Genomic DNA, 27,887 nt, shown 5'->3' with positions numbered 1-27,887 from the left:
TCGTCTTCCCCCTGATTTGAAACAGCATGTTATAATAAAATGTATTCTAGGTGCAACTATTTCCTTGAGTTTTAGGTATCTCCCATTTTGTAAGGTTCTACCTTGCAGCAGTGGCTGCAGGGGATGAGGCCATTGTAGGTAATTTACTGCTGACTGCAGCACATACAACAAAGAGGAAACCTATTTCATGGGGCTCCATATTTTTTTCTCCAAAATGACCCTTTTTTAATCAGGTGGTTATTTCCCTATGCTTCCTCTTCCTGATCCCAACCTCAAAGCTACTTAATATCTAAAAGTCCCTTGTTCTCCCTTCTTTTGTCACACAAAGGTAGAAAGGTTCAACCAAGGAGAACTTGATTCTACCCAGACAGGTGGAAGCTTCGGCCTCCCACTACCGCCATGAATGGTACTGGAACACTTAAGAGCAGTTAGACAATAAAATGTTGAAGCAAGAAGGTGATTCTGCTGAGAGTCCCTTAGGGAGGCTCATGCCCAAGGGAGACGTGACATTTTGTTGGCACTTATTTGGCTGCGTATCTTATTTTCATTAAGCAGTCAGCCCCTTGAATCAGCAGCAAAGGTAGAGGAAAGCAAATACGACAAATGCTTTCATTTTGAGTGTTTTTTCCCTTCTATTTAAAAGTTGAGGGGGAAGAAGGGCGGGGATGTGAAATGTCAACTTGTCATGAGGCTTCTCTTGCAAGTTGTCAGTGAATCAGCTGTCAGGGAAAGTGGCCGCACAGACCTGTTCTCATGACGGTGAGTGAGTTCTCATGAGCGCTGATGGTTTTATAAGGGGCTTTTCCCCCTTTTACTCGGCACGTCTCCCTCCTGCCACCATGTGAAGAAGTATGTGTTTGCTTCCCTCTCTGCCATGATTGTAAGTTTCTTGAGGCCTCCCCAAACCTGCAGAACCACGAGTCAGTTAAACTTCTTTCCTTTATAAATTACCCAGTCTTGGGTATGTCTTTATGCAAACCTAATGATTTCACCCCTTCTTCTCTTTTGTGATGTGATAGAAATGAAAGTGGGGTGAGGGGAGAGAGGAACCTGCACAGGCATAGGAGCCTGTGTCACACCGACATCTATGGTGGGGGGGAAAGCTGAGACATAGGGGCATGCTGCTTTTGTGGGGCCTCTGTTCTCAAGGTTGGTTCTCGTCATTTGTGTAGAAATGGCTGTAGGCTGCTAGCCGCATGATGCTCAGCTAGCCCATTGAAGGGAGCTGGACCGAAGTCTGGCCTTGTGTTCCTACTTCAGTCCAGTTCTACAAAATGGGGTCATGGTTGTGGACATGCTGGACATGATGGGGACAGGACAGACTCTGGAATAGGACCCAAGTCCATCTCCTGAGCCCTCTCCTGAGGCCAGGGCAGCCCAGAGATCTAAACACTAGAGACCGATTGGGAAAGAGAAACCCCATGTGCCATGTGTCACATCAAGACATCAAACAGGGAAGAGGGAAGACTTAGAGAAAGCTTTGTACAGTAACCTGAGATGGAGTGCAGACTCACTGTCAGCACCATTTCTTCATACACAGCCTCACACCTGCTTCAGCAAGTGGGCTCCAGGCTCCACACATCACTGATGAGGAAGCGAGGCTCAGCAAGGCTGTGTGATTTGTCCAAGGACATGCAGCTGGAGGTGGCAGAGGGAAGGTTTAAAGTCACGTCTGTCTGATCCCAGGCCTTTGTTGAGACTACTTCCCATCATGGCCCTAGAGAAGGGTAATGTATTAGTTCTTTCTCACTCTGCTAATAAAGACATACCCAAGACTGGTTAATTTATAAAGAAAAGAGGTTTAATTGACTCACAGTTCTGCAGGGTTGGGAAGGCCTCAAGAAATTTACAATCATGGCGGAAGCAGCAGCAAACACGTCCTTCTTCACATGGTGGCAGGAAGGAAAAGTGCCAAGCAAAAGGGGGAAATGCCTCTTATAGAACCGTCAGATCTCATGAGAACTCACAACCGTGAGAACATTATGGAGGGTAACCACCCCCATGATTCAATTACCTCCCACTGGGTCCCCTCTTGTAACATGTGGGTATAATGGGAGCTACAGTTCAAGAAGAGATTTTGTTAGAGACACAACCAAACCATATCAGGTGAGATCCTGGCCAACCTGCGGATACAGGGAGGGAGCACATGGCCCAAGATGGAACCCTGCATGAGTGAGAGTCAGGAGCCATCAGGGTAGTTTGCTTGGGGAAGAGGGGGTAGGCCTGGAGTGGTGAGGAGGAATGCAGGCCATAGGCATAGGGCTCCAGCAGGGCCAGGCTCAGAGTGGTGGCAGCGGTGGGCATGGAGGCTGGGAACGAGCAAGAAGGTTCTCCAGGGATCAAAGTGACAGTGCTGCTATGGAAAGGGATGCATCCAAAGGACATCATCATGCAAGAGTCAGCAGACATGGGGTCCTGAGGGAGGAATCAAAGAATCAGGTTCAGTGGCCTAGTGGCTGAAGGATGACGGTCGCACAGCAATGGGAAAATGCTAGAAAGGGCTGGCTTGGTATGGATGTCAATTGGTTTGAATTAGATGTACAGAGTTCAAGGTAACTTGAAGTGGGTGCTAGTCTGTAACAATGAAAAGTATTATACTGGAGTCCAGTGCACAGGAAGTGAGAAGCATGAATGCAGGGTCACCACAGAGAGGAGAGAGCTGTCGGTAAGAATCCAGTAACTCTAAGGAAGCAAGTCAAGTGTTTCAATTTCCCTGACCTGCACTAAGTAAGATTCTAAGTTATAGCATAAACCTTTATCAAATAAAATAGCCGCCTTAAAAAGGTGAGCTGAAGAAAACTTGGCACTTGAATTTGTAGATTATTCTTTAGCCATCCTCAGAGATCAATATGTTGTCACACCAAATCAGTCACAGCAAAAGTCCAAAACTGAGGACAGAGTCGGGGGAGAGAGGTCTTGCCTATAGGGTCTTTCCCAGGCTGCTATATTCTGAACGGGTGAGAGCAAAAGCATTCGTGTAAATTTAACCCAGCTTGGGCCCTTATCTCCCTGTACAAGTTTCTGCTGAGCCCCTTTTATAGGCAAAGTTAATTTTTAAAAAAGATTAAATTGATGGTTCTATGTAATTAACACTGGCTTCAGCCAATTGAAGACTGGGTGGGTATATGCATTGGAGAGGCTGTGGAAGGCAACATTGATCTCTCTCTGGATCCTAAGTATGTCTTGACTGGGTAAGAGCAAAATTCAGACTTGGAAGAAATAATCAGCACCAGATATGACTGATAGCAGTCAAGACTGCATGGAGTAATTTAGTCAGAGATGAAAGCAGTCTAAGGAATTGTATTTTAGAGTAGCATTGACAACTACAAACAAACCTACCCAGACAATATTTTCTTGATGAAAATTCAATATTGCTGATATCATTCTCTTTAAAATATCTGTATTTGTAGACAAGACATCCAGACATGCTTGAGGCCAAATCATTGGAACCCGACTATCCCTCAGTCTTGAGGCTGAGTTTAGCTCTGCCCACCTTTGTGGGATCTGTAGGGGTTGCATAGGACCAGAGGGCAGTAAATGGCTTTATTGGCTGGATGGGTGGGCTTGGGATGTTCAAGTGGAGGACTGAGTTTTGCTCTACTCAAAGATAAGAGGCCCAGCTGTTCCCAGCAGAGAGCAATGAAAGGTTATGGCGGGTAAAGAGAGAATGCAGCTTTGAGTATCACAATCAAAGGCTAATCTGGATGGGTTAACTTGGTAAAAGCCTTAATGCCTGTCAAATAAGTGGATTTAAATCTGACAGTGGCAGAGAATTGTGGGAGCATTTTCAAGCATGAAATAATATAGTCAACACAGCCTACAGGGAGGGCAGTCTGTGGCTTATACCAAAATAAAAATTGGTGACCACATAAGTGAGCCTTTGATGAGAACCTGGCCACAAATATGAAAAGGGGAATGTAATTTGTGTAAATTTTCTAGATTAACATTCCTAGAGCTTTCATGGCCAATTTCAATGTATGATTAAAACTTTTTTTTTTTCCCCATAAGCCTTCTTAGGTTTCTCTTCCCTATTCTCCTTGAGAAGGCTGGTTGGAGAAAGATGACTTGATATATTTGGGGGAGTTTGTGGGGTTTGAATCAACATTTGGGGCCACAAACCAAGAGAAGAGTTAAAGCCATGGAAGTCATGATGGAAGACTGAGATTTTAAAAATTAGCACTGTCAAACTTACAAAGCCAGGTGCAGTCCTCTCAGTGAAGGTCCCAGGAAATGGGGACACAGTGTCATCTCTGGGGACAAGATGGCCCACAAGGAAGCTGAACCCAGGACCTCCTTGCAGCTTAGGGAGGAGCTTTGCTGATGGGAATGGCCTTGTACTCTGATGTAATGACTCTAGCTGATGGGGTGGAGAAGTCACTGTGTAGGGGCCCCTGACCCATGCATGGGACAGCTGGGGAGCTCTGCCATGTTACCAAGGAAGGACAAACAGCATGCCATTTACGTCTGTTTTAACCACAGTGTCCTCCTTCATATCAGAAGGGCTCAGAGTCGGAAGTGAAGTCATTCACCATTTCTATTTCTTTCCTTCCAGTTACCTTAGAGCAGTTCTCCCTGGCAGTGAAGAGCTGTCCCGACAAAGAGGACCAGACTTTGTTAATGAAGGTAGGTTATCAGATAAAGAACTTATTTCCTAAAGGCTCAGAGTGTTTTTATTGCCCCGAGGAGAGTTTCATTTTTATAAGCGGGAGTAAATTTATCATCTCTGAATCGTGTGCTCCAGGGGGATAAGCTTGTCATCGGCGAACTGGCGGGTTGCTGGTTAATGAGCACCACTGCTGCCTGCGGAGTGCAAGAAAATGACAGGAGAGTGGGTGTCCACACGAGTGGGGAATCTATTTAACTCTCCAGAGAGCTCAGTTGGTTCTAGTTAAACTTATCTGACAGAGTCTTGATGCTTTTTTAGCAGATTTATGAGGCTTGGCCAAATTCCACATCTCCCACTATATTTTTAATTAAGACAAAGGATTCCATAAGTTCCCAGTCTGCTGCTTCCTACTTTTGTCACCTTAAGGAATGCTACACAAATTAGACTGTTCATATTCACCGCCAGAATGAGCATCTTATGTCATAGATTCCTTGCCCTTGTGTGGAAGAAAAATTCTTTTTCCCTGCAGTAACAGTTGTTTTTTTTTTTTACCTTCCGAATGACAGGAGCACAGGCATTTCCAAATGGCATAACCTACACTTAGGCTGCCTACCTAGGTAAGCCAAAAGTGTGGAGAACTCTGGCAAGCTGCCCGCCTGGATTTAATTAAAACTTTGTCTTTGAAGCAGAGAGCAGTAAACAGCAGCAGATCACAAAGGTACACAAACATACTTTCCCACCAGTGACTAAGACTCATGCTTTCACCCAGAAACCCTGAAGACTGACCTTGAGGCACAAATATTTCCATGATGTCACTTCAGTGCAGTACCACCAGGAAACCGCGTGCACCAGGAATTGCATTGCTTTACCTAAAAACCAGTTTCTTTACCAGGTGTCCTCTGACTTTAGAAATGGGTGGAAAAAATAGGGTGTCACTCTGAGGGATTTTCAACTCATTTGCCTAAGATGTGATATTTTTGGCCTTTAAAAAAAAAAAAAAGCTTTCAGTGATGCTAGTTTTATAATAAAGAAGTGCTGCCCAAACCAAGTGTTGGGTTTGCCTGGGAAACCTGATTTATCAGAGTCCTGGGCGTCTGATACACTGACTTAGAATGACATAGGTTCAGACATAGGCATTTCTTGTTTTGCACACTTAATTCTACATTTCCTTCTTTAAGTCCCGTTCTGCAAGGACCTTTCCTTCCAGGTGCAGGCTGGCTTTCCATCACTTCATGACCTTGAAGCAGCTCTTAGGCCCTGGGTGCTCACCTCTTTTCTCTGCTCACTATTCAAGGTGATGAGGACACAGGGCCTTTGGTCTTTCTTCCTTCCATCCAGTGTTTTCTCCTACCATCTGCTTCTTCTTGCTTCTCTCTTGTTCTTCTCCTACTGTCCATCCCTCACCATTTTCAGGAGGTGAAACTCCTGGGCTCCCCTGTAGGTTACATGGGCATCTCAGAGGTATTGTGGGGCAGAGAGGGCAGAGATGGAGCCCAGCCCCAGAGACCACACCTCCAGGCCTGCTTCTAGTGGTCCTCATGGGCTTCATGACCTGGGATTCCACAGCCCCCTCTGAGTTTCTTCACATCTAGAGCAAGAGCTGAAAAGAGATGCTATCCAAAGGCCCCTCCTCCTCTTACCATTTCACCTTGTTGCTGACTTTTATAATGTCCTGGCTGGCTTCTCTAGCACATTTGGTTAGAAACTAACAGTTTGGGATTGGGACAGGAAGCCTCTATGGCCTGAGGTGTCCTAGAATTTGTGTGATCTCCAGTGGCATTCAGTATTTTGTGTCTTACCTGTTGGTTTCTGCAGACTGTGTGTCCTCAGCAACAGAGGATGATTTCTGTGGGTGTTTTCTCAATATTTGCAAATATTTGAACAGGCATCATCAAAGAAAGAAGTTTCACTGAACAAAAAAGTGTGCTGAGTTCATATATACTGAAACTATTTTATGATTTTTTTTTTCAGGAGATTGAGGGTTCCTAATGTCACATATCAGAAGGCACTGTGTGTGTGACAATGGTATGCTGGGTTTTTGTAGATGTTATGTGAGAAAACCTATTCAGGGTGACAGTAGATTATTTTGACTGCGGTCAGCCTGAAGGTGATTGTATGTTTGCTCTAGTGAGCTATCTAGTTTGCAGGCTGTCTGCAATAATTTCACATATTTAACTTAACCTCATGAAAACTTGTTGGAGGCAAAAAACAGATCTCGGCCAAATATGATATATATTTTTTGAGACAGAGTGTTGCTCTGTCGCCCAGGCTAGAGTGCAGTGGCAGTCTTGGCTCACTGAAACCTCTGCCTCCTAGGTTCAAGCAATTATCCTGTCTCAGGCTCCTGACTAGCTGGGTTTACAGGTGTCCACCACCATGCCCGGCTAATTTTTTATATTTTTAGTAGAGAGGGGATTTCATCATATTGTTCAAGCTGGTCTCGAAATCCTGACCTCAGGTGATTCACCTGCCTCAGCCTTCCAAAGTGCTGGGATTACAGGCATGAACCACTGCACCCAGCTGATATTTTTAAAAATTATATTTTGCATGCATATTGTTGCATTCCTACATTGTCAAAGGTAATTGAGACCTGATGACAAATATTTAAAGGGGCACCATTAAAAATACAACTTGTAAAGCAGGCATGGACCATGATTGTCCCAGGCAGCCTAATTTTGAATCAAGTCAAAAGCCCCTCCCTCAATCACACGTCTGCACCTTGCCTAACCTGTGAAGATGCTCTATAGGCAGATTGCCAAGAAGATGCAAGAGATGAACTCACAGCTAAACAGATATTTGAACCAAGGTCAGATCCCCCTGCAAAGACAAAAGCATTGAGACTTTGAAGATGGCACAAGCCAGAACCTTTATCTGACAACCAGGAAGAGCAGGAGGGACAGGAAGAGGAGTGACTAGCCACCATTGCACAGCTTGTCCGCCGGCAATAGAATTAGGACCAGAAGGCAGGATCCCCAGACTCTCAAGCTCGACTTCTTCCTGGGGAGGCCCCACTCAGACGAGCAAATTCATAGAAAAATCTACCACCCCACCCCTTCACCACAAGAGCACACACAGGAGGTGTGACTGCCATGGAACCATGAGGGCTACTGTGGTGGCAGGCTTGTGGAGTCAGCTCTCAAGGCTTGTTAATCACACCCTTCTTGCTGAGGGTCCTGTAAGACTGGAGAAAGCCAGCTTCTCTGTGACTCAGTTTCCCATCTACCAGGCAGAGGTAGAAGTTGTTACTGGCTTAAGGTTTGCCCACCACTGCAGACCTGAGAAGGGGCTAGGGAAGCGATGCCCAAGGGTAAGGCAGCTGTTATCAGGGGTTGCATCTCAGTGAGATTTCACTACAGTTTCAACCATAGAACAATATTAGATTCCATAAATTACTCATTTGACCCTGTTGGTGTTTGATCTCCATATCTACCTGTTTCTTCACTGATTCTTAGTTCTATTGCCAATTAATTGCTTCGGTGCCTCTTAGTCGCTACTTTGGAGATCCCATTTGCCCTTGGCTCCACCTGCACTCCCCCTGTGACTCCAGGTGTCACCTGAGTGCATGTCCAAGCAAGCTCAGCAAGCCTAAACCTCACCAATCTCTGCCCTCCCCCCCTCCGCCCTGTCTAGGAACTGTGGGGTAGTCTGTGGTACTTCCCTGTCCTAGAGCTGCCGCGGAAGGTCCCATGTGTCTGTTCATTCTCTGCGGCCTCTTTCAGGGTCCTCTGTCTCCCTCTGTCCCAGCAAAGAGTACCTGAACTTGATCCCTTAAGGACAAGTTTCTATCCCCACTCTGCCAGCAACCAGAATGTAACCTTGGGCAAGTCACTTTTATCTTTTACCCTAATGTCCTCTTCCAGTAAAAGAGAAGGTAAATTAGACCATCCCAAAGACCCTTCCAGCATCACACTCCCCAAAGTCATGAGTGGACATTGCTGACAAGACTATAATTCTAAATATGCTTGAGAAGGAACCAACCTGGTCCTTTACCACTCGTCCCTCTCCTCCAGGCACTGCCAGGTAAACTTCTTGGGGTCCCACATCCTACATGTCACTCTGTGGATGCATTTCTAGCCTAACTCCTTCTCATCTTTGGAATAGGGTAATCACAGAACTTATCATCTAAACATGGACTTTTTTTGTGAGTGGAAGGGGCACTATTAAAAATGCAACTTGGATGGCAGGCATACTCCATGACTGTTCCAGGCAAACCAGGGCGTTGGGTCAGCCAAGTTTTGAATCAAGGCCAAAGTCCCTCCCTCAGTCAATCACATGGCTTGACTTGCCTAGTAGGCCTCTTTCTCAGTGCTTGGTCCAGACCCTCCCTGTCCCCACTCCCACCAGGACTGTCCCCTCTTAAAAATCCTAGCCTGTTTAGGGTGGAAATTGGCAGGAAGACAGATCTCTTGGTGACAGTCTGCACTCGCACCATCATTTACTGAATGTAAACGATCACACCTCCTGATTTTGTTCTGGCACATCTCAGAGTTTCTTACACATCTGGCAGCAGCTGCTTCCAATTTGGGTGGGAGATAACAGCCCCAGCCAGGGGCCTCCATGGGACTAAAACTTCCTGAAGCCATCTTCTGCAGGGCCTCCCTGCCTCCCTCAGATAAGCTGGAAAATATTTAAATAGAATGCACAGAGGAAGGTGGCCCTTGCTGGTAAATGTTTCTGACCAGGTCAGAAGATGAGAGCTAGTATTGAAGGAGGTTTGGCTGATGGGTTATACCTGGAGCAAGACAGTAGAACAAGGGTTGGCTTCCCTAATCTAGTGATGTTGAGTGAGTGCCTGGAACATTCCCCATGCTACAGCCACCACTGTGGCCTGGCTCGGCCACCTTGCCAAAGGCACCTGACCAGAGGCACCATGGGAGGCTCAAGGCAGGACTGTCTGTGGGTAGATCTGGTATCTACCACATTTACGAACAGCAAACAGTAGCAAAAACCAAGCTGACCGTAGGAAAATAAAACTTGGCTTATTTATAGCATTGCCTTGAATCTCTACTCTTAAGTTGCAACCTTTGGCAAGGCTGTCACACATGAGCAGCCACCATGCTCCCTCTTGCTCTTGGTGGAGGGGTGGCCGAGGTGGGCAGGCTGTCTGGTGGTGCAACAGATGATACCTTGATCTGAGCAGACATGCAGAACGGTTTTCATAGCTGCTGTCTACCCAGTGGGACATGCAGGGGCCCATCGGGGTTGGTGGGCACAGCTGCCAAATGCTGCGGCCCAGGTAGAGCAAACCTTCAGGGACAGCTCCCTGAGGAAGGCTCCGCTGATTGGGAGGTGTGGGAGGCTGAGTGCTGCTGGAAGCTTCCTTAGCATTTCTTTTTTTTTTTTTTTTTTTTTTTTGAGTTTTTTCTGCAAGACCTGGAGTCTCTGCCTTTGCCACCCAGACTTTTTTTTTTTTTTTTACATTTTAGGTTTTGGGGTACATTTGAAGAATATGCAAGATTGTTGCATAGGTACACACATGGTAGTGTGATTTGCTGCCTCCCTCCCCATCACCTATATCTGGCATTTCTCCCTTAGCATTTCTTAACCAGCCAAGTGTGAATGCTGTCCCCAAAAAGAAGCCTGGGTGGGTGTGGAAGGAGGGACTCCAGGCCTCCTTCCACCATGGTCTGGCCAGATGCAACCCTTTCTCTGTCTAACTACATTTTAAGAAATCAGACACATTTGAATCCTCCTTGAAACCAAAAATCTCCAAGAGACCAACATGACTCAACCTTTCAGTCCTCCACACTTACCGAATACAACTTCTTCCCAGGCACAGGCATTTTCTCCTGGCCTGATGGAATCCTGTCAGGAATGAGGGTTTTCACACACACACACAAAAACAATGCCTTTCCCTCAGCTTGGGAACAACTGTGCACAGAAGAGAAAGGGAATTTTCCACATGACTGCTCCACCGCTTCACCTCCCCGCAGAAGGCTTGGAAGCACCCCAGCAAGCTGTCTAGTGTTTCTTAAATTGTCATTGTCACAAAGGTTCTTTCTGCTTCACTTCTCCCAAAGTTCTCCTCCTCACCACCCCCCCTCCCACCTTGGTCCAAGGCACAGTAATTGAGCCATTCAGTATCCAGCATGGGGACTGGTCCTGCAGGACCAGGCAGGTGCCTTTGTCTGCCTTTGTGCTCAGAGAAGGACTTCTCGCCTTCGGTTCTCATAAGGTTCTCACCACGGCAACCCAAGTGTCTAAGCAGAGCATTTGCAGGGGACTGTCCCGGCCTCACAGGCGGTTAGCAGCAGCAGTTTGAGCCTGTCAAGTGGGCGAGGTGGGGTTTTTCCCTCTTTCCTGCATTCTAACTGCTTATTCTTCCTTTTCTCACCTATGTAGGTGGTTGCTAGTTTAAGCACCAAACCTAGCAGCCAATAATTAACTACACACACCTCCCATCACGCACAGTGCAAACCATGATGTCCTCCCTTCTGCAGGTGGCCCTTGTCATGCCCAAGGACCTCATCTTGGCCCCATGCCATTGAGAGAGTCCTAAGTCCCGACCAGCAAGGGCTTCCCTCTGCCTCTCGAGTGGAGGCACTCAGGGGCTGCCCGTTGTGGCCACATGCCCTGGGCATGCACCACATGCACCCTCATCACCACTCAATCATCTGGGGCTGGGCATGGGATTGGGACTGTCACATGGGAAAATGGGGATTCTTTTCTGGGCTGTGACTGCATTTCCAAACCCAGTGCAGGATGAATAGTGTCAGTCCTTGTTCTGAATTCCCGTAACGTAGGTGATAAAATGTGGCAGAGTTCCCATAATATAGGTAAAAAAGAGTGGCAGATAAAGGGTTGGGGGTGAGCTGTGGTTTGGAATCCAGCCCTGGCCCCGTCTACCTTTCCCTCCACCTTCTCTTATCTTTGCAAGTTAGAGCCACACAGAAAGAAGTAAGAGTGTGGCTGGTAGTGTGCCTAAGACAAGTTGTTCAACAAATGTTTACTAAGTTCCTATTGTGTGACAGATAGTGTTTTTCTAGTACCTGGCTGACTTGAAGAGTATGTTCTATTGTTTTTATGCTTAATAAGGGAAAAGACTGGGAGGCTAAGGCAGGAGGACTGCTTGAGCTCAGGAGTTCAGGATGGCCGTGAGCTATGATTACGCCATTGTCTTCCAGCCAATGTGACAGAGCAAGACCAAATCACATTTCAGGCCTACACTTCCAGCAACAAATGGTTTTCCCTCATTCCTATGCCATTGAGGACCAGGAATACCTCTCCCTCTTCACTCCTATAGGTCCCCTGCAAGTGCCAAGCCTGTGTCAAATATTCTGCAAAGCTCAGCTCAAACCAATCCCCCAAAATATCAGTAACAACTATGAAACTTCAATTATGGAAAGGTATCTTTGAGGCCTCAAGGCTAACTTTTTAACTAAAAAAAAAATATATATTTAATGGTAAGATGCCAGGCTCCATAATAAGTCAGGAGAAGAGTCATTTTGGTGGCTGTCTGCACATAGTTACCACGGTCCCTCTTGAAAAGCATTTATGATTGCCTACTCTGTGTCCAGCACCCTGCTAGGCACAGAGGGTACAAATATCCATAAAACATGTCCCTCACCCTCAGGTAGCACCCTGACAAATAGGTGAGACAGACACGTGAGCACTTTGGAGTAGGCTAAGTGCTGATAGGGAAGGAATTTGGGAAGCTAGTAGAGCACTCAGTTGGGCACTCAACTCAACATGGGTTTAGGGAAGACTCCCCAAGGAAGTGACATTTGAGCTAAGTCTCCATGTCTCTGCAGGAAATTAAATTTAACCAACTGTGTGGGTTCCACTGTGCATACTGGTGGTGTCGATGTGACATGTTGTGTTCTGAGTTTTCCATTTATAGAGTGTTTCAGGTGCACTGATGTATGCCTTGTGAGCTGACTGCCAAAATAGGGGGCCCAGACAGCTGCCTCCCCAGGGGAGGGGGGGTATCCAGAAGCTTCCATTCTTGTTGTACACATTTCCCCAGATGATCTATCACTGTCTTGAAATTATAGCATTCAATATTTCTTTCTTGGCTTGGAAGACTTTACAGATCTTCCAGTAGCTAATGTCAAAGTTAGATGTCTCTGGGAGGGAATGCACCAGAAGCCATTAGCAGCTAATAGTTGCTCTAGAATTGTTCTGAAAGCATAGTGTCTAGGCCAGGGGCCAGAAGTAAAGGGGAGGAGGGGTGGTAGGGGATTAGGAGGGAGAAGGGCGGAGGTGCTCCCTCTCTTGCAACAAACAGATCTGCTCTGCTGTCTGTGCATCTGCACTTCACCTAGCTCCTCCACAAAGTTCTCCTATCAGGAGAAATGAGCCAATGTCTTTCTAATCCAAATGCCATGAGAAGCAAGCTCAACTTGTGCCGGATCACCTAAGAGGAGCATATGAGCGCACAGATGGCAGCATATATGAAGACATTACACCCGCTCTGCCCCTTGATACTTCACTATCAAGTATCTAAATAAATATCTAAATGGAGAACCAGCTAGGAAGCACAAATCCTGGTGTTCAGAAAAGCGCTGTGCCCAGGCGTGGAGAGTACAACACTTTGGGGATTCCTACCCATGTGAGTCTAGCACTGGGCTTGCGGGTAGGGTGTTCCTTCTTGAATGCTCTGTTCCTTATTTCCTCCATGCACAGCTCTGGGGGTAGATTTCATTTCAGACGCTTTAGAAAAGAGGACAGCAGGAGAGGAAATTGCTAGAGACCAAAGAAAATTAGAAGACCTTGGTATAAGTCATATATAGAAAACTGAGAGCAAAATTTGGCCCTCAGAGACTAAAGTTAGTGGGAGGAGAAAACAGGGCCTGGCCAACGCTTGTCATTTCACCATTTAAATAGAGATCAAGATGCTGAAGTGCCCAGGATACATCTCTTTTTTGACTTGCCCAGAGCGTGGAGAAATTTCATCAGGGAGCTTCTGAGATATGGATCCAGACTAGCAGACATTAACAGAATTACCAGGTGTCAGACTACCAGAATTACCAGAGGGATCCCAGACTTTTCAGCACACAATGAGGGATATATAAACACCAAAGTTATACGGGAAGTCATGCTGGATGGATTGACAAAGGCAGCAAAGCCCAGTACTCACACTGAGGCAGCTCCCTGCCTACAACCAACAACATTTGCACCCTCATTAAAAACTGGAAATGTTAAAAGACTTGAAGATTTCTGCTCTTTGCACCTGCTTAACTCTTCCTCTTGCCCTTGCTAAATTTTAGCTGCTTTCTTTTTGGTTAATTTCACAATGTTCAAAAGTCTATTGGAAAAAAAGAAACCCACAAAGCACCATAGATAAAAACTTTGAGATGGGGAAAAAGAAAAATATTGGTTTGATCTACTCTCTCCCTCTCCCAGAACCCAGGAAAATGCCTGGTACACAAGACAAAAGGAAGGGAAGAATAAAAAAAGGAGGAGGAAATTAGTTCTGGATGAAATGTCAGAAAAATGGCCACCAGGAAGGCCCCAATCTACCAATCACTCCCTCTTCTTGGGTCTCCTGATGGAGTGTGTTTCATCTTTGGGAAAATATTTCCACCTTTATGTCTTTTAGGAATGTAAAAGCAACAGGATGAGCCAGGGCAGTGGCTCATGCCTATCATCCTGGCACTTTGGGAGGCTGAGGCAGAAGAATTACTTAAGGCCAGGAGTTCAAGACCAGCTTGGGCAACATAAATCTCTACAAAAGATTAAAAAAATAAATTACCCAGGCAAGGTGGTACATACCTGTAGTTCCAGTTGTTCAGGAAGTTGAGTCTGGAGAATCACCTGAACCTAGAAATTTGAGGTTACAATGAGGTATGATTGAACCAGTGCGCTCTAGCCTGGGCAATACAGCAAGACTCTGTTTCTATAAAATAATAATAATAGTAAAAAACAGGGGGGTGGGATGGGAACAAGGCAATTTGGTGTGTTCCTAAAATCCTTGCCTGATGGAAAGGGCAGCTAAGAACAGCCAATTGATAATTGATTAATGTGTTACATTTTGAAAGTACACAAAACTTAACATTCAGTGTCAGGATTAATATTAATTTTGTAACTGAGACAAACCTCCTAATAAAAGTGAGAGGCTCTCAGATTAGAAGAAAAACAACACCCAACCAAACAATATATATTTTTAAAATGCACATTTCTGCTCCCAGGAAGATGCAGAAAATATACTCATTCCTACTCTTTCTGTTAAGTACAACTAAAAACACTGGAAATTATGTTTAAAACAAACATAAAAGACTCTGAAATGTGAAAATTAGAAAGTAGACCAGCTAGGAACCTCAGGACCCAGTGAATGACACAGCAGCAACTCCCTGAATTTTCTTTGTGCCTCATACATTCCAGATTTAGAGCTCAAAAAGCTGGCAACCTGGAAACAGCTAATGCACACAAGGGAATTAAAAAAGAGAGAAGAAGGTGGAGAAGAAGGAGGAGACAGAAGAGGAGGAGAAAGGGGAAGAGGAGGAGAAGAGGAGGCAGAGTAGGAAGAGGATAAGAAGAGGAGGAAGATAAAAAAAATGAGAATAAAGAAGGAGAAAGAGAAGGAAGAGGAAGAGGGAAAGGGGTAGGGGAAGCAGAAGACTCCTCCAGCCAGGCATCACAGAAAAATCTGTGGCCCCACCTTCACCCATGCCAGAAAAGGCTCAGTGGGGAGTACAGAGTCCACACTCATGAGGCTATAATGAGACAATGCAACCTCACCACCAGGGTTATGTCAGAGGAGGCCTAGTAGGGAGCTGGGGCTTTCATCACCACTTGGCAGTAATGCAGCCTCCCTTTCCCTTCTGCCTTACCACAGTGTCACTGGAAACCACCTGGGGAGCCTGGACTTCTTCCACCACCCAGCAATAATAAGTCGGTCTGCCCCCTTTTCACTCTGGTGGTAACAGAGAAGGCCAGATGGAAAGAGTCAAGACTATAACCACTGCCCCTGGTAGTAATGAGACCACCCCCTGGTAGTGTCAATGGAGACCATGTGGGGAGCAGAAATGAGGCACCTCTACCCTTCCCAACCTGAGTGGGATCAGCAGGGGCCTAGTGGGAACCAGAACTGCCTCCCAGTCCAGCAGCAACGAGGAGCACCTCCCAACCTTGGTTGTCACAGAGTTTGTAGTGTATCACCCTCCCCTGGTGGTGCAGCATCACAGGAAGTTACCTAAGACCAGGTTTAAATAAGATCTAGAGCCTCATCATAGAATACCAAAATACGTAATTTTTAATCAAAAATCACTCACAATACCAAGAACCAGGAAAATATCAAACTGAATGTAAAAAGCCATCGGTAGACACCAACATCAAGATGACAGTGATGCTAAAATTATCTGGAAAAGGTTTTAAAGCAGTCATTATAAAAATGCTTCAATGGGTAATAGTGAACATGCTTGAAACAAATGAAATGATAAAAATATCACCAATAAAATCATCTCAGCAAAGAATAGAAAATATAAACAACCAAATGGAAATGCGAAAACTGAAAAACATACAACTGAAATAAGAATCTCAGTAAATGGGCTCAACAGCAGAATGGAGAGAACAGAGGAAAGAACAAGTGAACTGGAAGATATGATAGAAATGAATGAATCTGAACAACAGAAAGAAGACGAAGTGAAAAACAAAGAGCCTCAGCGACCTGTAACAAAATATCTAAATTTATATCATTTGGGATTCCAGGAAAAGATAAAAAAGAAGGTGGAGCTAAAAAAGTACTCAAAGAAATAGTAATTTAAAAATTCCCCAATTTGACAAAACACAGAAACCTACAGATTCAAAAAGCTGAGTGACCAATAGGATACATAAAAGAAATTCACACCAAAACATATCATAATTAAAGTTCTGAAAACTAAAGACAAAGAAAGTCTTAAAAGCAGTGAGAGAAACAACACCTTATCTCTAAGAGAATACTAATTCAAATGACAGCAAATTTCTCATTAGAAACCGTAGAGGTCAGAAGGAAGTGACACAACATCTTTTAAGTGTTAGAAAAAAGGAACTATCAACCAGAAACCTATGTCCAGTGCAAATATCCTTTAGGAATTAGGAGGAAATCAAGCTATTCTCAGATTAGCTTGATTACTCAAATAAATACACTAACAAAGTGGAAAGAAATTCTCTAAACAGAAGGGACATGATGAAAGAAGGAATCAAGAAACATCAGGAAAGAAGAAAGAATTTGGTAAGCAAAGATAGTAAATTCAATTGGCTTTCCTTCTCCTTTTGAATTTTCTCAATTATTTTTGACAATTGAACTGAAAATTATAACATGGATGTGATTCTAAATAGATGTAGAGAAAACATCTTAGACTATTATATTGTAAACAAGGAAGGGGAATAGGATGTAAAGGATGGTGCAGTTTTCACACTTCACTCAAACTGTTGATGTGTGTAGACCATGATTAGTTATGTATACAAAATGTAATAACTGGAATAACTAAAAAACTACTAAAAAACTACTCAAATAGATGCACACCAAAACACCATGTATAAACCAAAACTCTAAAAAATGGAAAAAAAAAACCAGAAATGAAAAAACAAGGAGAACAAAGAGAAAACAAGAAATACAATAACAGTATTAAACCTAAAATATTAATAATTATATTAATTCTGAATAATGTAAAGGCAGCAGTTTAAAGATAAGGATAGTCAGGGTATTTAAAAACATAAACCAATTATATGCTGTGTATAGAGTGATATAGATAGGTTGTATAGGGTGATATAGATAGGTTAAAAGCAAAAGGATCAAAAATAACATATCATGCAAATATTAATTAAAAGATAGCAAGAGTGGCTATATTAATATCAAATAAAGTGACATCAGAGCAAATAAAATAATTGAGACAGAGAAAGACATTATACATTAACAGAAGTGTCAATCCACCAAGAAGATATGACAGTGCTGAAGGTATGCACCAAACATGAGAGCTACAAAATAAGTGACATGAAAACTGATAGAACTAAGAGTAGAAACAGACAAATCCACAATCCTAGTTAGAGACTTCAACACTCTTCTCTCAACAACTGACAGAACAACTAGACAGAAAATCAAATCACATAGAAAAACTCAACACCATTAACACATAGGACATATAGACATTTATGGAACACTCTACCCAGCAACAGCAGAATGCATTATTTTCAAGTGCCCATAGAACATAAACCAAGATGGATTATAACATGGAACATAAAGCAAACCTCAATAAATTTAAATACCTCAAAATAAAAATACATCGAACAGAATGAAAATGAAAATACAACATGTAAAATTGGTGGAACATAGCCAAAACAGTGCCGAGAGGGAAACTTACAGCTTATTTTAAGAAATGGAAAAGTTTCAAATCAGTGACCTAAGCTCCCACCTCAAGAATCTAGAAAATATAAAAAGAAAAATAAATTCAAAGAATGCAGAAGTAAGTAAATAATAAAGATAGGAACAGGAATCAATGAAATTGAAAACAAAAAAAAAATCGAAAAATAGCAATGAAACAAAAAGCTAGATTTTTTGAAAGATCAATAAAAGTGACAACCCTCTGGCAAGACTAACAAGGAAAGACACAGTTTACCAGTATTAGGGGTGAAACAGATTATATTAGTAAATACTCTGTAAACATCAAAATGACAGTAAGATAATACTAAGAAAAATTCTATGCACATAAATTTGACAATTTAGATGAAATAGATGATTACTCAAAAACACACAGTACCACAACTTCCTTAACATGAAATAATTTGGATAGCCTTATAACTAACTATTGAGTAAATTAAATTTACAATTTTAAAAATTCAGAAAAAGGAAGCTCCAGGCCCAGATACTTTCACTAGTTAATTCTATTAAACATTTAGAGAAGAATTAGCATCAATTCTTCACAATATTTTCCAAAAAGTAGAAGAGGAAAGAACTTTTACCAATTCATTTCTTGAAGTTAGCATTCTCCTGATACCAAAATCAGACAAAAAAAAACAATAAAGAACTACAGACCAATATACCTTATAAACAGACATAAAAATCCCTAACAAAATGTTAATGGGTAGAATTTAGCAGTATATAAAAAGAATTATGCACTGACCAAGTGTGGTTTACTCTGAAGATGCAATTGAATTTTTACAAATAAACCAATCTAATTCTTCATATTAACAGGCAAAAGAGAAAAAAAAGTCACATTATCATTTCAATTGATGCAGAAAAAAGCATTTGACAAAATTCAACACTTACTCATGATAATAGCTCCTAGACATATAGGAAGGAAGTGGAACTTCCCCAATTTGGAAAACAGTATCTACAAAAATCTTATAGCTAGCATTATACTTAGTGGTGAAAGATTGAATTCTTTCCCCCTAATGCTAGAAACAAGGCAAGGTTTGGTCTTTCTATTTCTATTCAATATAGTACTAGGAGTTCTAGCCAGTGCAATAAGGCAAGATACAGAAATAAAAGACATTTTCTTTTAGATAAGAAAGGGAGACAAGAATAGCCCTGTTTACAGATAACATAATTGTTTATGTAGAAAATTCCAAGGACTCCACCTGTAATCCCAGCACTTTGGGAAGTGAGCCTGGCAGATCATGAAGTCAGGAGTTTGAGACCAGCCTGATCAATATGGTGAAGCTCCATATCTACTAAAAAATAGAAAAATTAGCTGGGCGTGGTGGTGGACACCTGTGGTCCCAGCTACTTGGGAGGCTGAGACAGGAGAATTGCTTGAACCTAGGAGGCAGAGGTTCCAGTGAGCTGAGATTGCACCACTGTACCCCAGCCTGGGGAACAGAATGAGACCTCTGTCTAAAAAAAAAGAAAAAGAAAAGTCCAAGGAATCTACAGAATGAAGGGGAAGGGAAGGAGGGAGAAGAAAGAAAAGAACGAGAGAGAGATAAGGAAGGAAAGCAGGCAGGCAAGGAAAAGAGTATTTAGAACTTATAAGTGACTTGAGCAAGGTTGCAGATGCAAGGTCAACATTAATTCACTGTATTTCTATATAAAATTGTCCCAAGGTATCTGTGCGGGGCTGGTTTCAGGATCACCCCTCAGATACCAAAATCTATGGATGCACAAGTCCCTTATATAAAACTATGTAGTATTTGCATATAACCTATGCACAAAGATATATACTTTGTCGTCTCTAAATTACTTACAATATGTAATACAATGTAAATGTTATGTAAGTAGTTTTATAATGTATTCTTTAGGGAACAATGACAAGAGAAAAGACTGTACATGTTCAGTACAGACACAACCATCCTTTTGTCTCCCAAATATTTTTAATCTGTGATTGATTGAATCCATGGATGCAGAATTCATGGATATGGAGGACTGATTTTACTAGTTTTGGACACCCAGAAATCAAAATTTCAAAGAATACCATGTACAATTTCTCAAAAAATTAGAAATATTTAGGTATAAACTTAACAAAATATGTATAGGACTTGTATGCTAAACACTACAAAATGCTAATGAATCAAATCAAAGTAGAGCTATAAAATGGAGAGATATACCATATTCATCAATTGAAAGATTCATCATAGTAAAGATATTATTCTTTGCCATATTGATATACAAGTTTAAATTTCTATCAAAATTTCAGCAAGATTTTTTATTCCTGTAGACAAAATTATACTAAAATTTATATGGAAAGGCAAAGGAACTAGAGTAGCTAAAACAATTTTGAAAAAGAATAAAGTGAGAGGAATCAGTCTTTCCAATTTTAAGACATATAACTATAGTAATCAAGACTGTATTGATTACTACATTGATTATTGACAGGTTAATACACACATAGAACAATGAATAAAAACAGGGAATGCAAAAATAGACCCATACCAACAAACCCAACTTATTTTTTATGAAATGGCAACAGCAACTCCAATGGAAGTAAGATAGCCTTTTCAACCAATGGTGCTAGAATAACTGAACATCCATAGGGAAAATAAGAAAAAAAAAAAAAAAAAAAGAACCTTAATCTAAGTTTCACATTTTACACAAAATTTAACTCAAAATAGATCATGGACTTAAATGTACACAAAATGTAACACTACAAAAACTTTAGAAATAAACATATAGAAGAAAACCTTTGGCAACTATGGTTAGACAATTAGTTCTCACGCTTCACACCCAAAGCATGATTCATAAAAGGAAAAACTGATAAACAGGACCTCATCAAAATTAAAAGCATTTGTTCTGTGAAAGACTATGTTCAGAGGCTGAAAAGACAAGCTACAGTCTGGGAATATGTGTGCAAACCACATATCACACTAAGGAGTAGTACCTACAATATACAAAGAATAATCAAAGGTAAACAGTTTTTTTTTTTTAATCCAATTAGGAAAAGGGCAAAAAATACAAACAGGCATTTCACTGATGAGGCTAGAGATGACAATGAATGAAAAAACATTTCAACATCATTAGCCATTAGGGAAATGCAAATTAAAACCAAAATAAAATGAACTCTTTCCCCCAACACTATTGACCTATCAGAATGGCTAAAATAAACAACAGTGATAACACCTAATGCAAGTGAGAATGCAGAGAAACTGGATCATTCATACATTGCTGGTGGGAATATAAAATGGTACAGCCACTCTGGAAAAGAGTATGGCAGCTTCTTAGAAGACTAAATGCTTACCATACAGCCCATACATTACACTCTTTGGTATTTATCCCCCACAAAGTGAAAACCTGTGTTCATACAAAAACTTGTATATTAATGTACATAGCTGCTTTATTCACAATAGCAAATAAAAAACTGGAAACAAACCCAATTGTCCTTTAATGGAGGAATGATAAGGAAACTGTGGCGTGTTCATACCATGAAATATTCCTTTGCAATAAGAAAGAATGCACTATTGATACATTCACATGGGGAATCACCAGAAAATTTTTCTGAGTGGGAGAAAATAATACCAAAAGGTTACATACCATGATTCTGCTGATACAGAAGTCTTGACATGACAAAATTATATAGAGAGATAACAGATTAGTGGCTGACAGTAGTAAGGATGGGAAGATGTTTACAGAAAGAGGAAGGAAATAGGTGTGGCTGTAAAAGGGCAACATAAGGGATCTGTGTGGTGATGGAGATGTTCTGGATCTCACTGTATCAGTGCCTATATACTGGTTGTGACGATGTACTATAGTTTTTAAGATGTTACCGTTGGGTGAAACAGAGTAAAAGATACCCTACATATCTCTGTTAATTTCTTAGAATTGCACAAAAATCTACAGTTATCTTGAAATTAAAAGTTTCGTTTAACTAAAATTTAAAAAAGCTTAAAAATTCACTGAAAACAAAGTTGCTCAGAAAAGTTCAAATAACAAATAAGGATCAAGTAAATAATAATAATAACAACAAAATCAGGGTTATTATATTAAATATGAGCCAGGGTTGAATTCAAGACAATAAAAACGATTGAATGAGAAAAGATATGAGTATAAAGGTCATAGTCTATAATGGGGATTTAACTCTTACACGTTTTGTGCATGATATGAAATAATACAATGATACATAAAACAAGGCACCACTCTAGAAAAATCCAGGAGAAATCCCAGAAACTGCAGAGTTCTATGAGAATTTTAACTCATCTCTCACCAAGCCACGAAGAAACTTTGAATAATAAGAATAAAGTTGAGTAATAGACATATATTGAATTTGGTTCCTGACAGTAGACACTGCATCTTCTTTACAGAGTCTCATGAAACTTATAAAAATGGATCATATATTAGTCTATAGTGAAAAGCTCAGTAAATTCCACAAAGTAAAAATAGCTTGAGTGGCATTCTTTGCATCGATGAGATAACACTAGAAATAATAAAAAAGAACCAAAAAACCCACCTTAGTCACTTACAAATTTAACAGTCTTTTAAAACTCATATTTGATCAAAGAAGAAGCTAAAATAGAAAATTCTAAATAACTAAGAAGTAATGATAATGGAAATGTTAAGCAGAAAATAAAACATACCTTCAAACTTTGAGAAAGGATGAATCAAGTATCCAATTTAAGGTGCATTTTTATAAGTGCTGTGAAAAAAATATGAAAAAGATAAATTTGAAAACAGTAGATTAGATTTTTTAAAGTCAAGCTAATTCTCTGGAAGATAAATGAGCAAATAATGAACTAGAGAAACCACTGACTTGCTTAGTCAAGAGAAGAAGGTGAGAGAACACATATACTCTGAAGTAGAAACAAAAAGGTGGAGATAAATACAGGTACCTAGTATTACTTATTAGTAATAAGTAATATGGAAGAGTATTCTATAGCATTATTTACAATCAAAATTCAGATGTTGGGTGCAATGGGTGGTTGCTTTAGGAAAATATAAGTTGCTGGAAAAAATGGAAAGTTAAAAATTTCATAACAATGGAATCAAAGTATCAAACCAAAGTATCAACCAACAGTGCATTGGACAAATATTTATTGAGTCTCTGTTACATGCCAGGGCCCTGAGAATTCCAGGAGAGGGGGAAATGGCCCTGCTTTCAGGGCGTTCTCTGTAAGTTGGGAGTGTGGGAAAAATAAAGAAGCCCTCAGGGTCATAAGAGCCCAGTGGCCAGGGGCCAGATGGAGGTGGGAGAGGGAGAAGCCTGTGTGCCATGATGCTGGTAGATGGGTTTTCTGTACTTCTGATTTCCTGTCACTTGAAAAGGCCAGGATACAGCTATGTTTCATCTTTTCAGTAAGACAGAAAATAACATGTGCCTTGGGTCTGGCTGTCTGTGGCCTGTTCCTGCTTTCCATGATGGCCTGTTTGTTTGATCCATTTCATCAGCACATGGCCCACTGTCACCTGACTGTGATACTGAGCTCCCCAACCCAGGAAGAGAAACAGTCACCTCTGCTCCAGAACATGGTGGTGAAGAGGGAGCCATCTTGAGCTCCTGAGATTCCAGAGTCTTAGAAGGAAAAACTCATATTCATTCTTGACCCTCCTCTTGTCAGAACACTTGGCTACCAGAAAGATCTGGCTGCCACTGTCTGACTGTATGTCACCTTTCCGAAGAAGCATAGTTTTTTTCCCCTCCCCCCACCCCGGAACTAATGGCTGAGCCGAGTGCAATGGCCCCATCTCGCCTCACTGCAACCTCCACCTCCTGGGTTAAAGCAATTCTCCTGCCTCAGCCTCATGAGTAGCTGGAATTACAGGTGTATGCCACCACGCCTGGCTAATTTTTTTGTATTTTAGTAGAAACAGGGTTCCACCATGTTGGCCAGACTAGTCTCGAACTCCTGATCTCATGATCTGCCTGCCTCGGCCTCCCAAAATACTGAGATTACAGTCGTGAGCCACCACACCCAGTCAAAGCAGCATAGTTTTTAAGACACAAAACTGTTGAGCAGGTTGGATTTTAAAAATTGGGAAACTTCTCCAAGCAGTTTGGAAGGAAAAGAGACTTTCTTGAACAACCTCCTTAGGGGATCAAAGAAAAAGACCCACTAAGATGAATATTACCCCTCCTGCCCCATTCAGGTTAAGTATAAATATGACTTCCTCACTTTCCAAGACCTGAGCTCACACCTGCTGCTGATGACATGGAGGAGACTGAGCAGGGGAGCCACAAGGATTAGACATGGGCATTGTTCCAGTCTGGTCCAATTTTTAGTCACTTTCCTATTGCAAAGAATGCGCTTAGAAATTGCAAAGCCAATGCTTTTTGCTAATCCTAACAGAAATTCCTTAAACTAGGAGATGGTGCCACTGCCCATCAATTTTGCAAAGCAATAATGCAGATCCCAAGTGGCTAAAGTCTGAGGCAGAAGGCAGAGCACTTCATCACCGTGAGAGAACTGGGTTGTTGCTGGGGGAAGCTGTTCTGATATCACGCTGGTATTACCATGCATTAATAAGCTTTGTTCATCTTCTCTGACACTGGAGGGCCAACTCAGTCCTTTCGCTTCATCTTCCTGCTTATTATGCAGCTCAGGCCATTGAGATGGGCTGCCTGCTTGTCATAAATTGGAGGCAACCTCCCTTCTTTCTGTTGGTGGTCCCAGTGGGCTTGAGCTCCTGGGAACCAAGGCTTTCAGTTCCACAAATGCACACTGAGCCCTGACGCCAGGCTAGGCACTGCAGGGAACTCCAAGATACATGAGCCACAGTTCCTGCCTTTGTGATCATGTTGTGGTCAGGGAGAAAGTCACATGGCCTAATAATTACACCAATGGGCAGAATGTGTAACAGATGGGAAAACACCAGCTGTGGGAACTCAGGAAGGGAAGGAGTAACTTTCAATGAAAGAACAGGGAGATCCTTGGACAAGGTTTCAGTACATAGACACTTAGAGAATGCAGCCACTTCAGCCTGGAATTTGCCATAGCAAAGAAGGGGGATCCCAGAAATAAGAGGATGACACATGAAATATATGTATATGTAACCAGAACAATTTAACCATCCTAAAATAATCCCTTATGCTATGGCTCTATAATTGTTCTCTGCCTTTGAGTAGCCCCTGTTAACCAATGATCTGTTATTCTCCATTACTATATAATTTTGTCTTTTTGACAAAATTCCATGTAAGTGGAATCATGCAATCTGTAAACTTTTGATATTGACTTCCTTCACTCAGCATGATGTCTTTGAGATGCAGCCAAGTGGTTGCATTCATCAACAATGAATCATTTTCATTGCTGAGTAGTGGTCCATCGTGTGGAATGTAGCACAGTTTGTTTATCCGTTCCCTTTGAAAGGCATTTGGGTTGTGTCCAGTTTTTGAAAATTGTGAGTAGAGCTGCTATAAGTATTCATGTACAGGTTATTATGTGAACATAAATCTCCATTTCTCAAGGACTGAGTTTCTTACCTCAGTCTTGGCACTACCAGTCTTGACAACTGGGGTCAGATACTTTGTTGTGAGGAACTGCCATGTGCATTGCAGAATGTTTAGTATATCCCTGACCCCTACTGATGCCAGTAGAACTCTCCCAATTGTGACAATCAAAATGTCTGTAGACATTGACAAATGCAAATATCGTCCACACCCCAGAACCATTGCTCTTGGTTAAATACCCAGGGACGAATTTCCTGTATTATATGGCAAGCATATAACTTTATAAGAAACTTTATGTTGCTAATATATGAGTGATCCAGTTGCTCAGCATCCTAGCCAACACTCAGTATTGTGTATTTTTTATTTTTGCCATTTCAATAGGTATATAGAGGCATATTATTGTGGTTTTAGTTTGCATCTCCCCAGTAGCTGATACTGTTGAAAATCTTTCTGTGTGTTTATTCACCATATGTATCCTCTTTAGTGAAACCTGTTCAAATCGTTTACCATTTTTAATTGGATTTGTTTTCCTACTGTTGAGCGTTGAGAGTTCTTTATAGATTCTAAATACAAATTCTCTATTAGATATGTGATTTTTCCAAATATTTTCTCCCAATCTATAGTATGTATTTTTATTTCCTTATGGGGTCCTTTTACAGAGAAGTTTTTTATTTTGATGAAGTCCAATTTATCCATTTTTCTCTTTTATAAGTTATGCTTTTGGTGCTATGCCTAAGAACTCTTTGTTAAACCTGAAGTCACGAATCTCATTATTTTTCTAAAGGTTTAAGAGTTTTATGTTTTACATTTAGATTTATAATTTTTATCTGATTTGTCCATAAGATCTGAAGTTTAGGCCAAGATTTGTTTTATCTTTTGACTATTGTGATATCCAATTGTTTCAGTATCATCTGTTGAAAATACTATCCTTTCTTCATTGAATTCCTTTTGCATCTTTGTGAAAAAATTATTTGGACATACTTGTGTGGAACTATTTCTGGATTTTTCTATTTTGTTCCCATTGAGCTATGTGTATATTTGTCGACCACACTATCTTGATTACTGTAGCTTTATACTAAGCCTTAAAATCAAATAAGATGATTCCTATGATTTTATTCATCTTCGACAAATTGTTTTAGTGACTCTAGTTTCTTTTCTTTGCATACAAATTTTACAGTCTGTCTCTACAGAAAATTCGGCTGTGATTTTGATTCAAATTACGAAAAATCTATGGATCAGTTTGGGAAGAATTAACAAATGTACTATATTGACTCTTCCAATCCATTTTATTAGTTCCTCTTTGATTTCTTTAATCCAATTTTTTTATTTTCAGCATAAAGATGATGTACATGTTTTTGTAGGTTTATAACTATTTCATTTTGGGGGGAGCTATGGTAAAAAGGTATATTGTTTTAAGTTTTGCTTTCTAATTATGTGTTGCTAGTATTTAGAAATATAATCAATGTTTTAATGTGTTGATCTTGTATCCTGTGATCTTCCTAAGCTCACTATTAGTTCTAGAGGATTTAGTGGCATTTGGGACATTTACTGTGTTTATTTTTTTCTATGTAAGCAATCATGCTGTCTGTGAATAGTAACAGCTTTATTGTTTCCTTTCCAATTTCCATGCCTTTGTTTTCTTGCCTTGTTGCATTGGCTAGGATTTTCAGTATGTGATGAATAAGAGTGATAAGAATTGATGTCCTGACTTTGTTCCAGATCTTAGGCAGAAAGATTCAGACTTTTGCCACTAGACATGATATTCTCTGCAGGGTTTTCTGTGTGTATGCGTGTTTTTCTCTTGTAATTGTCCTTAATCAGGATAAGACAGTTCCCTTCTATTCCTAGCTTCCTAAGAGATTTTTTAAAAACATGAATTAATGTTAAATTTAGCCAAATGCTTTTTTCCTATATCAATTGATGTGATTATGTTCTTTTTTTCTTTTCTAGGTTGTTAATATGATGACTAACAATGTCTTATTTTGATGTATTTTTTGTAGGGGAGGGGATAGATAAGGTCTCATACTGTCTCCCATGCTGCAATGCAGTGGTGCCATCACAGCTCACTGCAACCTTGACCTCTCGGGCTCAAGTCATTCTTCCACCTCAGCCTCTCAAGTACCTGGGACTATGGACATGTGCCACCATGCTTAGCTTATTTCTGTATGCTTTGTAGAGACAGGGTTTCACCATGTTGTTTCGGCTTGTCTCAAACTCCTGGGTTCAAGTGATCTGCCTACCTCGGCCTCCCAAAGTGCTGGGACTACAAGTGTGACCCAGCTAATGGTTTATTTTTGACTATGCAACTGGCCTTGCATTCCTAGGATAAAGTCCACTTGGTCATGATGTATTATTCTTTCTATATATTGCTGCATTCAATTTGCTAATATTTTTGTTGGGGATTTTTGCATCTATGTTCCTGAGAAGTCTTGATCTGTAGTTTTTTTCTTGCTGTACAATCTTTGTCTAGTTTTGGTATCATAGTAATGCTGGCCTCATAAAATGAGTTGGGAAGAGTTCCTCTTCTATTTCCTGGAAGAGATTGTGTAGAATAG

The 27,887-nt window shown here is 41.3% G+C and overlaps 1 protein-coding gene across 1 annotated transcript in view; it reads left to right on the top strand.

Annotated features, from left to right (window-relative positions):
- ACOXL (acyl-CoA oxidase like) overlaps nt 1–27,887 on the top strand; it is a 376,563-nt gene that overhangs the window by 308,666 nt on the left and 40,010 nt on the right. The window contains 1 exon segment of the mRNA XM_032243751.1: nt 4,553–4,623. Coding sequence (XP_032099642.1) covers nt 4,553–4,623 — 71 coding nt within the window.

This window comes from Sapajus apella, unplaced genomic scaffold (assembly GCF_009761245.1).
Source record: "Sapajus apella isolate SASKATOON/1434 unplaced genomic scaffold, GSC_monkey_1.0 scaffold52, whole genome shotgun sequence".
NCBI lineage: Eukaryota > Metazoa > Chordata > Mammalia > Primates > Cebidae > Sapajus > Sapajus apella.
This window is presented reverse-complemented; position numbering and strand designations above follow the sequence as displayed.